The sequence below is a fragment of the Melanerpes formicivorus genome, unplaced genomic scaffold, assembly GCF_026170545.1.
Source record: "Melanerpes formicivorus ecotype bairdi unplaced genomic scaffold, bMelFor1.0.p_v2 SCAF_32, whole genome shotgun sequence".
NCBI lineage: Eukaryota > Metazoa > Chordata > Aves > Piciformes > Picidae > Melanerpes > Melanerpes formicivorus.
Window position 1 is genome coordinate 2,591,673 of NW_027142384.1, and position 12,723 is coordinate 2,604,395.

The following is a 12,723-nucleotide window of genomic DNA, read 5'->3' on the forward strand; positions in this document are numbered from 1 at the left end:
TCTTAAGCATTTTCCATTCAGAAGATAATCTGACCTGGGCAAAATACAGAGGTAGGCACCAGTGAATGGGTGGTTCAGAAATCTTTAACACAAGCAGAACTGGCAGTATGACTGTCCACTTTGGGTCTTCCGTTCTGTAGTCTCTCTGGTTCAAATACAAAAAAATAAGTTTTTTTATACTGCATCAGGCAGTATGATCTTCTACATGCATGTTGATTTAGGATTGCTGCTTTCTATTCCATAAACTTAATTGCTGTTCATTGGCTTTTGGTAAAAGCGTGGACTTTCTGAAGCCATCTTTAAAATGTTACATTTTTAATTACTTGCATTACATCTTGAAAGGTGGGTAAGATCAATTGCAAATAGAAAACATTCTAGAGGGACTGATGCAATCAACTCAAAACATGCATATTTCCTGCTTTCATTTCCCTGCTTTTAGGGAGAAAAAGGAAAAGATGGTTTCCCAGGATTGAAAGGTGAAAGAGGAGCAAAGGTGAGTCATGAAATGAGAATTCTCCTCCTTGGAAAAGAAAGAAGAGAGAGGTAAGGCTATAAGACAAGTGACAGGGGAGAATATCTGAGGATGATTAGAGGCATTAGAAGCCTGTTAGAAGAGCAAGCAGCAGAGAAGCAGCAGAGAAGCAACTGAGAAGCAGCAGAGAAGGCTGTGTGTGGGACAGAAACAAATGTTTATTAATTAATGCAATAAACAGTAAACAGTTGAGGAAATCCAAGGACAGTTTCTTTAATTCAAGGAAACTTTTCTTTGTTTTATAATTGTCTAATAGAAATGAGGCTGAAATAAAATTCTAAAGAACTTCTCTGTGCCTGCCTGTAATGTGCTAGAGGAATAATTTAAAGAACAGTCTGGGCTTCTGCCATCACAATACTATTAACTTTAGTGAAAATGAGAGACCTAGACAAAGGTGATGTCCACCAAAATTTATGTTCAGCCACTGTTAATACAAAGGGGAAGATGAAGCACTGACCTTGCAGATGTCTGTGGTTGTGTTGTGAAAAATTTGTCCTCATTATCATAGCAATAGTCGTCAGGAGGAATTAGGTACTGCTTTCTTCTTCTTCTTAGGATATATCAGCCCTCAGTTTATTGGTAACTTTCACAATCTACAAAGTGCAAGAACTGGATTTAAAAATATTTTTGATAAAAAACATTGGAAACTTCTTTCCCATCCACAAAAGAAGTTTGGTTTAAGCCTATTTTTCAATCAAGGATTTTGATCATCTTTAACTTAAAATGCAAATTAAACTCCTTATCGCTCCTACACAGGATGGGATAACATTAGAAATACACTGACTTGTGAAGCCAGATCAGTGATAAAGTCATAATGTGATAAAGACAGCAAAGTAGGAATCCTGTATGCCACAAAGCAAAGACAGCAAAAATTCCAGCCAGAGCAATGCAGTAAATTCCACCCACCAGAGAAGTGCTATGGGATTTTCGGTGTCACAGGGCCAGCAGGTTGTCACTGGATTACATCTCATCTGATAATGTTGCATCTTCTAGCTGATACTGTTGAATTTTATTTGAGCATCTTTTAATATCCTTAGTTGTATTTTCCTTTTCTCTCTAGGGTGATGTGGGTTCCCCTGGACCACCAGGCTTACCTGGAACAGTAAGTAAGATAGTATTCTTTCCTGTAAAATTATTTAAGTCATCAACACACTTCCTGCACACAAATTCACAAGTAACAAAACTTTCAAAATCCCTGCTTCTTTGCAGAAATTTACTCGGTGATTATCTCCCTTTGCTTCAAAGGAGGGGTATCAAGGTGTAATTTTTGGAGGAGGTTATGCACTCCTTTTTCTCTTTACAAACAGCGTTTCTGTATGCCCATGACTTGTGGTAGAACTTGAATTTGTGATTTGTTTAGAAGCAGTGGGTGCTACCTGAAGAAGGTCGTCAGTGAAAATAGGAAGTGTGTTTATACAGATTCTCCAGGTTAAGCTGGATTTTTCCAGTTGAGGTCTCAGGAAAAGACTGGCTCTGAACAGATACCAGTGAACGTCTTGTCTTCTTGACAACCAATTTACCCTTTTCCAGGAAGAACAGAGGGTTCCACTTATCATTGACATGAATTTACAAGGTGGAGGATTCAGCTTCAGCAATGCTGTAGCCTCCCAAAACCTCCATCACATACAGTGCTCTGCTGTAACCCTAGAAAGACCTTCTCATCCCAGAGTTCATTCTGGGTTCAGCACTGGAGCCAACACACAAACCAGTCATACCATGTACCATTTCTTCCAATTGAAAAGAAAAAAGAAAAGGCCAAGAAAACATTCATTGTTTTAAAAATAAGCCTGCAAACTTACTTTGGGGAGCATGAGCACAATTACAGTGGAGTTCACTGTAGACAATGCAACCAGCATCCACTGAATGTAAATACATAAACCTAACAGTTCCTTTCAGCAAAATCTGAGTAAGCAGTTTGCAGTAAGTACTAGAGACACACCTGGCCTTACAGCAGGATTGCTGATCCTGGTCACAGCTCCTTAGAAAAATAGATATTCACTTTTTAGCTTTGTTCCCTGCCACTGGTGGCAGCTGCCTCAGTCACATTGTGGGGAGAATTTGGATCAAGGCCTGTGAATAAGAATACAGATCTTTATGCAGCAGTGGAGGAGGTGTTGTAATTCTCTGCCTTTAGTTGGGTCTCTTTAGTCTGTGCTAAAGGGTACTTCATTACATCATGTAGGAAGACTCCATATATATCACACAGGAATGATTTGGTCAAAATACTGAGAACTAATTTGTCTTTGTCAAAGTGGAGAGAGCTTACAAACAGCACAATTTGGCTAGATAAAGTCTGAAAAAAATGGATTCTGTTTTTGTTTGGTTTTTTACTTTGTGGCTTGTCCTTCAAGATGACTATGTAATCCTTAAAACACCCATGTTGAGATGCATACATCTTGAACATGGCACAAAGCAGAGCAAGAACATACCAAAATCAGCTATGGAATTAGGAAATTTAATAATACTGAAGGTAGCACCAAGTGGAAGAGTAAGCTTGAGACTTCTAATAGTAGACTTGCTAAGGAGGTTAGAGATTATTTGGCTTTTCGTAGCAGTAGGATATACAGGATGTTTTTGTATGGATGTTCATGTTTCAAATACTCTAGGAAATGTCTGATATTTGTAGGCTCTTTTTCCAAACAGCCAGATGTTGCAATGGGTTGCTGATTTGTAAACACCCTGATGGATACATGGAATGTGTAATATGCAATGACACAGAGAGTGTAAGTTATTGCATTTCAAGGAAGAGAGGAAACGCTTCTTTTAACACTGGTTTCTCTTTCAGACAGCCTTCTTCACCCCATACCCTAGGATTCCTGTAAGTAACATCTTTAGTAAGCATGGCCTCTGGCTTATTGCCTCTTGTATTTCACAAGACACACAGAACCTTGCTGTTGTCCATGTTTTTTAAATGCTCCTGTAAAGAACTCAGCTTGAGTCTGGTTTCAGGTAACTTCACTATTGTAATCAGCCATGACAGCAGTGTCCAAACCAACCACTGCTGGCAAAGAGCTGTGTGCTGTCCCAGCCTCTTAAATAAAGTGTAAACCAAAGTTTTGTTTCCTTCTCAGAGCACACAGTGGGGAATATCTGGCATTACACAGGATTATACCACTGGTATGTGAATAAGGCTGATGAGGATCAGGCAGCTTTACAGCAGGTATAACTGACAGAGGTATGCTGTAAGCATGCACTTAGAAAAGAATGTGCATATGCCAGTTTCTTCAGAGGCTGAGGAAGGAAATAGACATGTGAGGTATACTGGAAATAGAAACAATATTTCTTTGTCTCCTCTTTCCCCTTGGCTTTTAGTTTCCTGATAAAGGAAATAGAACGATGACATCTTATATGGTCTTCATAGTCTGCAATGAGGGAAGGAATGCACTCCTGCTTAAAGTGCACTGCTCTTGTAAATGAGCTGCAAGACATTAAAGAACAAAAGATTTGAAGAGCGTCAGCAGGTTGCATTGCTGGGGGTTTCCCCATGTGCAAAACAATGTGATGATGCTTACTGTAGCACAGGTTTGTGTGTAGTGTTGCTAGCTTTGGGAGGAAAAGCTAGGGATAGTTATTCATCTACAGCTTTACAAATTAAGGTGTCAAAAGGTAGTGAGAAGACTTAAGAGAGTGCCATGTGTTATTTTATAGAAGCTTCAGGACCAGCAATGTGCCTAAAGCTGTCACACTCCAAAACATAACACTTGCCTTTTGTTTTCTGTTGAGTATGTGGTGCATACTATGGCCCACCTTACGCAGGCAGCTACAGGAAACAGCCTAGATAGAAGGCAGCAGCACCATTATTCTATTTCATAGTTTCATAGTTTCATAGTTTCATAGTTTCATAGTTTCATAGTTTCATTCAGGGTTGGAAGGGACCACAAGGACAGAGCCTTATCCAGCCTGCTCTTAAACACCCCCAGGGACGGGGCCTCGACCACCTCCCTGGACAACACATTCCAGGGTTTCACCACTCTCATGGTGAAGAACCTCCTCCTCACATCTAGCCTGAATCTCCCCACCTCCAGCTTCATTCCATTCCCCCTAGTCCTATCACTACCTGATATCCTGAGAAGTCCTTCCCCAGCCTTCCTGTAGGCCCCCTTCAGATACTGGAAGGCGACAATTAGGTCACCTCGGAGCCTTCTCTTCTGCAGACTGAACAGCCCCAACTCCTTCAGTCTGTCCTCATAGAAGAGGTGCTCCAGCCCTCTGATCATCCTTGTGGCCCTTCTCTGGACACGTTCCAGCACCTCCACCTCTACTTCCTTTTAGTTAAAATCAATTTAATTTAAAACACACCTTAATAATTTTCAGAAAACCTCTGATCAAGTGAGTCTGAGATCCCATTTACCCACCACTGCAGCTCTGTTGTGTGGTCTGAGTGCAGTCTGTGCTGCAGAAACAGGGAAGGAGCTAGTTTCTTCCATGGGCTGCATGGAACTTTTGCATGTTTGTTTAGGCTAGTGAGTTAAAATCACTATTTATTGGAGATGGCATGTGTGAGAATCACAGTTGTGGTCAGGCATTGTGGCTGGAAAGAGGTAAAAGTAGTAAAAGAAATAAATGCGGTGGCTCCTCACTTTGTTTTCTGTCTCCCACTGCAGCTGGGCACAGCTTCATTTTCAATCCTTTAAATGACACAGAAATGACTAACATGGTAGTTGAGACTATAGGAGGATACTGCTGAGGGTAGGTCAAGGAAGCTGTAAGCACTGATCTGGCCCTGGTTGGTAGCAGCTGTTAACTGTCACCTCGTCATTTCTGTTCACTGAGATGTAGGGAAGAAGTGGATGGTGGTGGATTAAGTCCAGCTGCCCGGGGCAGAGGTCTACGCAACTTCTAGCACTGTCAGAGTGTTAACAGTCTTGGCAGATAGTTGTGGATTCAGCAAATTTGGAAGAACTCACAGTCAGGTTTGCTGGCAGGTTGGGTTAAGAAATGCTGTCTCTACTCATGTTTGTGGCTGTGCAAGGACATTAAACTGGAATTTTGCTGATTTAACATTACTTCGCAAGTGAATTATCAAGGAAAAAGTGGGAGGAAGGTGAATAGTATAGAAGAATTTCCTCCCTTTATCCACTGGGTTACTTCCCTTTGCAGGCTTGTTTTGCCAGGCAATATGTGCCCTTATTCCCACTCAGGAACACTACTCCTGCTTACAAATTTATTGCCTTGTGCCTGTGCTTTGATGCTCTGCTGTCTCAAGAGGATTTCAGGGCTTGAAATGCCAAACCGTACAGGTTTGTTGCGTAGTAGGCTTTGCTTGAACTACCTTAGGTAGTCCCAGCAGGAAGTACTTGTCACTGATGAGGCCATCCCTTGAGTACTGTCTTCTGTTTTAGACCTTTCACTACAAGGAGAGACACTGAGGTGATGGAGTATCTAAAAGGACAATGCAGCCAGCAAAGGGTCTGGAGCCTTGTGAAGGGAGGCTGAAGGAACAGGGATTCTTTAATCTGCAGAAAAGAAGGCTCAGGGGAGACCTTATCACACTTTACAACTATCTTAAAAGAGCATGTAGGGAGGTGAGTGTTGGTGTTCCAAGGTATAAGCTACAGGACAAGAGAAAACAACCTCAAGCTACACCAAGGGAGGTTTAAATTGGATGTTTGGAAAAAGTTCTTCACCAGAAATGTTGTTAAGCATTGGAGCAGGCTGCCCTGGACGGTGGTTGAGTGGCCATCCCTAAAGGTATTTTGAAAGCATATAGATGTGATGATTAGGGACGTGGTTCAGTGGTGAACTTGGCAGTGCTAGGTTAAGGGTTGAAATCAATGGTCTTAAAGGTCTTTTCCAGCCTAAAAGTTTCTGTGAGTCTATAATCGCAAGGCCACTAGATGGCACCAGCGACTGCCTAATTAAAAACTGATCTGAGGGGATGCTACATACAGAATAGACTTCCTCCTGTTAGCACAGATGATAATATTTATTCATAATGCATAATCAATACAGACATAAGTAATATTTATGCAGTTGCATTTATTTTGTCTGTTAGAGAATCATTTGCAAATGGACTTTGAATTCCCAGGTGTTGCAGAAATGATTGGCAAATTGTTTATGTGAATAAAATTCAAACTGATTTGTCTTGGGCTCTGCATTTTGTCTGATCACTATTTCTTGTGTATGCACGTAGCTCAAATCACTGATATTCTTGCTCTTGCTTCCTTGCATAATTGAAACACTTTGTATGATAAATAATGAATAAATAATGATTGCTGTTGCCTGAATACGTATGTTCATATAAATATACAAATGTGGGAATTCATGTAGTGCCTGATTTATTCCAGATGGTTCCATAATTGTCTGCTGTTCCTTTTCAATTTATACAAAGCAGAAATATGGACTTATTGATTATTGTTCTGAAATTCAGAACAAAGCTGATGAACTTCTGTCTGAAAGCATCTTCAGTTATATAAAAGGAGAAAGAACAGGAATAATTTAATCCTGTTAGAATGTGATGGCATGAGATAGTGCACTGACAGTGCAGGAGGGACTGGAAGCTGAGTGGATGTATGGAGATGTTAACAGAATTAGAGATCATGAAAAGCTGTGTAGCACCCATCTCTGGAAGTGCTCAAGGTTAGACCCTGAACACCTCTGTCTTGTAGGTGGAACAGAGAACTGTTTGCATGTGGGATAATTTCTGCCATTGTAGGATATCATTAGGTCTGTGGTCCTATAAGAAGCTAGTGCAGTGGTGCTAGTGATTTTACTGTTGGTCATATCATCTGGCCTTTTAATGCATTGGAGCTGAACTGATCAACTTTTTGGTAAACTCTTTAACTTCAGTTCTCTATGAGGGAAAACTCTTCTTCTTCTTCTTCTTTTTTTTTTTAATTGAACATTTTTGTACTTCTTATATTTTATAAAATTCCAATAAATCTAGACAAGTCTTAATGTGTAGTATCAGTTTTAGTTCATTGATCTCAAAGTCATTTGAAGAAGCTACTCTATGTCACAAATGGTAACTGATTGAAAAAGCCCTCTTACCAAACAGGACTACTGTGACTTCCAGCCATGGCAATAGCTTTTAACTCTCTCTTTGTCTTACTGTTTTATATCAGGGTGAAGCTGGACCAAAAGGGGAAAAAGGAGATCAAGGAAAGAGTGGAGAACCTGTAAGCACAGCCAAGTGTTTCTTAATTTGTTTCTCAACTTTAACACAGAGAGGAAATGAGAGCTGCCTGTTTTGGAAAGAGTGGGTGTGACATGCTCCATCCATAGCTGTAATGCTTCTCTCAGCAGAAAGGGCCACAGTGGTGCTTAGCTTTGTACTGACTGTAGAGGAAGCTAAATGACCACATGAATTTAAGCATCTAATTTATAGCTCTGGGCCTTAGTAACTGAAAAGAGGGCTATGAGGTTTGCTATACAGAGCTTGGTTGACAGTGAGATTCTATAGGATTTATTACCAGCTTTTGAAGTGATTGTGACCTAGCTAATCTGAGCATTTGGCTACTCCATTTGTATTCTGGACTGTTCTTGTTCTGGATGCAGCTTCCAGGAGAGACAGAGTCCTGTGCAGTCACAGCCTCTGTAAAAAGCACATTTCCTGCTCAGGAGAAGAAAGAAGCAGTTTCCTTCAGCTCCTTCACCTCTCCCTCTGTTTATACAGGGATTACCCGGGGTCCCAGGTAAACAAGGTGTCCCAGGACCTGCAGGAGAACAGGTAAGAAGGCCCAGCATTACAGAAAATCTTTGACATGGCTAGAGAGAGGTGTCTTCAAGGTCTGTATCGCTGTAAATAATTCTTCCCTTATATGCCAATGGTCACTTTCTCCTCCCTGATTGCTGTAAGTTCAAGGACTTCTGCAAAGGTATTTACTTATACTGAGCATCAGTAGAGCATGAGGAAAATCAAACCAGAAATAAATATGACATCTCTGTAACACAATCAGTGTTATCTGAGAGACTCCTTGCAAATTCAGGACACTTCCAGAGGGCATCTTATATTGGTGTCACCAAACCACAGGTCTCACAGATGTTACCAGAGTATGTTGCCAAAATGCTTCAGTGCATTCAGATTTAATCCCAGCCCATCTCTCCTTGAATGCACTATGGTTTATATGAAACTAATATTAGAGTCTCAGCTATCTTCTGAAAGTTTCTTAGACCATGCCATATTCTTTCCAGTCATCACTGAGGTATGTTTTCACATCAGCATGGAAGGGTGTTCACTCTGCCATTATCTCTATTGTGCCCAACATCTACATCGGCTATTGCTTGGACATAACAGCTTGAACATGTTAACAGCAGTCTTAGCATTATGGAAAACACAGTAACACCATGCAGCTTTTAACTAATATCTGGTGAATGGGGGACTGGTCAGTGAGCAGACTCTGTCCTGCCAGAACCTGTAAGAAAGGGCTTCATGGTGTATCAGACTGGGACAAAAACCTCTGGACTGTGAGCTGTTTTGACCATGTCTAGATAGCAGCTCTTTGTATTTGAGAACTGCAGGTGAAACATCCTCTGTGAAGGGAGACCATCACAGCTGAGCTGGAAATAGAGTAGGTAATAGCCCTGAGGGTAGGAAAAAGTTTCACCCAGATGAATGCCTCTGATGCCTCAGCATCCTCTGCTGAGAAACAGCCTCTGAGCTGATCAGTCATTAGCAATTCTTGTTATGTCTCAAAGTTTTATTTTTATATTTCATTTTCTCAATGCACAGAGAAGTGGGAGCCTCATCTATTAAATTCCTCTGTGAACTGATTAACAAAACCCTTTGACTAGTGCATGTTTGGGCATCTTGGGAAGTCTTTTTGTCTGGCAGGCAGTCCCATCCTGTCTCTAATCAGACAGTATTTCTCTTCTTTCCACACAGGGCACAAAGGGGCAGAAAGGAGCCCGAGGAGAAGCTGGAGCCCCTGGAGAGACTGTGAGTAACTGCGAGTAACTGCTTCTGTTGCAACATTTTTTCCTGTCAGTAACACACATTTAGGGATACTGAAGTCAACACCCCATAGATTTGTTGTCCCAGACTGCTTGGGCACAGGGCACATGCAAGCTGCAGCTGGTAGAGTCCCTGCTTGTGGGCAAACAAGCACAGCTGTACCAAACAGATCGATGCCTCAATCAGCCCAGCTTTAAACTGTGAATCTGTTGTTGGCTAAGTCTCTCCCTCTCTAACAAAATGCCCTCTTTTCTGGATGAGGTGCCGGCAGAGCTTGTTACTGTACTGTGATATCAACCAAGCCCAGGCAGCCAGCTGCTGCAGGGAGCTCACTTCTCAGCAGCAGCCTGAATTACTTTTTTATCATGGCTGGTTTTAGGCTTCTTAGTCAGTTCTGCTTTCTTCAATACAGGCTCATCACCAGACGAATCGTCACATACTGCTTTTTGAGGCATGTGTTGTAGGGAGTGCTGTTATTGTCTGTACTAAAGAATAGAAAAGGATTCAAGTCCTGTTTTATTATTGTGAGACCATATAAACCCTTTGCAGACGAATAAAAGGCCGTGCACTTTCTTTGCAAGCAGGGAAGGAAGATGGAAGAACTATTTGAAATAACAATTGAGAAAGAGGATGTTTGTGTCTGTGAGATGGAGGGAATAGGAAATCTGAATCAAGAATCTTAGAGCACTGAAATGTTTTCTTTCACCTTTGTGCTCATGTTTTTTTTTTCTTAGGTTTGTGCTCAGATGTTGTCTCTAGCAGCAGCCCTAAACTCTGAACTGCAAACAAACGAACAAACCCCACACAAAAAAATGCAGTATATGCAAGCATCTTTTTTGCATCCTTTCACATATTGCCACTGCTTGAACTGTTCCTATTGGCTCATGAACCAGTGACTGTAAATAACACAGGGATAAGGAAACCTTTAATTCTCTTTTAATGAGCCAAAGGGAACAGACAGACATTCACTATGTGAAGAGCTGTGCTGTGGAAGATTTCTGTCATCTCCTAGCTGTTTGCATTGTCCTTTTGCAAGATATTACTGCTGAACTCATCCAGTACCAGGGATTTCTCTAAGTCAGATAATTTTTGTTTGCTGATTCAGATGTTTTTAAATAGTCTGTCTGGTTTACCCTAAATGGATTAGGTATCCTAATCCTTTTCCTTGCAAAGATGTGATGACAGGTGAACCCTGGCCAGTGCAGGGTGAAGAGGGAGTACAGAGGTAGAAACTTCAAACTGATGTGGTCAAGTATAGAGGAAAATATCTAAATACAGCCTGGTAACCACAAATATAAGCCTCTGTGAGGAGACAAATGCCCCAAATACACATCCTTTTGTGTCCTTTGTACCTTTTTGTGGACACACACGGGCTTTCTCACCCTAAAAAGCTTTTACTTGCAGACAGAAAAGACCTGCTGTTCTGATCTATAACACTCTGAAATATTTGTCCTGTTCATCTGTTTAGTGAGTTTAGGTTTTGTTTCCCAGAGAAGAGAAAGGAAGAATTGTCAACCCCCCCATATTTTCTTGACCTAGATTTTTGGTTTAATAATAAATCAACATACTTTCCTCTGTTCTTTTGATGTTTCTACACCCAAAGTTTTCTTCCTATATCTCAGATAGATTTAGGATCTATTTTAACAGAAGGTAATTTTAAGGTCTTCAGCCATTTTGTATTGTTTCACACTTCTTTAAACTTCAAAGTGTTTCACAAAAAACTCTATTTTTTTTTTGGGGGGGTGGTTGTGCATGTGCAACACTTTTTCTGACGTGAACTCCAATCTCACTTGGAACATCTTGTTCCTGTGGTGATACAAATTGGGAATTACGTATGCACACATACTTCATTTTCTTAAACCAGGGTGTGACTGGACCAGCAGGGCCCCCAGGTCCAAGAGGCTTGCCAGGAAATGTGGTACGTATGAGTGGATTTGTTTTCCCATCTGTGCCCTGATTTCCTTATTTATAGTTTTTATAGTTTTCCCTTTCACAGTGTTTACTATCAGGTTCAAAAGGTTGTGTTTCATTACATGTGGCTGCACTGAAAGATCTGGAGGCACCTGGGGATGGTGTGTCCATGAAACATTCTCACATGCATTTGTATCAAGAGGGAAGCATGGAGCTGCTTCATTTCTCACCAAATTGTCAAAAGCTATTTTTGCTCTTTATTTACCTCTTAATATTAAAAAACTGTGATGTTCATTGCCTCTTTGGTTTTGTTTCCTTTGCCTCACTTTCATTTCTTGTTTCATTTTGAAAACATTATTTTTTGATACAAAAATTGGAGGATAAACTCCCATTTTTATTTTGAATGCATTTAAGTATTTGATCCTAAAATCAGGGACAGCCTTGAAATCAATATGGTGTACTCCTCTATTTACTTCAGTAGAATTTCATCACCATTTGTGCATGATAGAACTTTTCATGTTTGCAAAAAAGAAGAAAAGCCTTTGGAATAATTCAACTCCCTGCTCCACCACTGTAATTTTATTTGTCACATGAAGTTTCTTTGGGTTTACACTGGAGTATATGAAAACCAGCAGTTAGGCTCCATGGTTTAGTGTATTCAGGCACAGTGGTTTAGCACAGAAGGCTCTTTAAGGCAGAATTTATCACCTGGGCAATCCAAGAAATCTTAAATTGCCTTTTTACTAATTGCTAAGATAAATTTAATTGTATTAATATAGTGACTCAATTATCAAAATGAAAGATGATATTGAAAATTAAGACCTTTCCCAATTCCATATTCCTTTAAGCAAACTTCTATAGCAGTAATAGCAATATATTAACTATAAAAACTAATATAGCTGTAACTAATTTGTAGTGGTATAGAAAGGAAAATAATTATCACATCCATCCTGTGAGGAGGTCAATCCAATTTTACTGGTGCCATGACATCATTTCACATCTTAAAATGGAGCACCGCTCTATAATGTGTTTTGGTGGGTTAGAAAGTTGCAGTATTTTACTCTGGAGTTCTGAATTATCTGTATTTTTACAAGGAATCCTTTGAGATCTACCAAGATGGGAAAAAGATTGAAAACTAAAATAGAGGTTAAACAAACATAGTTGTGTTTTCCAGTGTACAGCTTTGGAGAACACCAGCCATAAAAAGCAATATTCTGAGAATTTTGGCTTCTCTGATACAGAGGTGATGGTGGGGATTTGTTGGTAATGGATTAGTAACTGCTGAGCATTTCATAGAATTTAAAAAATGGTTATTGGTAGAAGGAAAATGCACAAATCTGGCATTAGCTCAATTTCAGCTTTTGCTGCTCAGCTCATTTTTTATATT

At 40.3% G+C, this 12,723-nt stretch overlaps 1 protein-coding gene across 5 annotated transcripts in view; it reads left to right on the forward strand.

Moving 5' to 3' along the window:
• The window catches only part of COL22A1 (collagen type XXII alpha 1 chain), a 224,597-nt gene that overhangs the window by 167,295 nt on the left and 44,579 nt on the right, over window positions 1-12,723 (forward strand). For all 5 annotated transcript variants that reach the window (XM_068155479.1, XM_068155477.1, XM_068155480.1 and 2 more), the window contains exons 31-37: window positions 440-493; window positions 1,593-1,634; window positions 3,318-3,350; window positions 7,597-7,650; window positions 8,148-8,201; window positions 9,357-9,410; window positions 11,290-11,343. In XM_068155479.1, coding sequence (XP_068011580.1) covers window positions 440-493; window positions 1,593-1,634; window positions 3,318-3,350; window positions 7,597-7,650; window positions 8,148-8,201; window positions 9,357-9,410; window positions 11,290-11,343 — 345 coding nt within the window. The remainder of the gene's footprint in view (window positions 1-439; window positions 494-1,592; window positions 1,635-3,317; window positions 3,351-7,596; window positions 7,651-8,147; window positions 8,202-9,356; window positions 9,411-11,289; window positions 11,344-12,723) is intronic.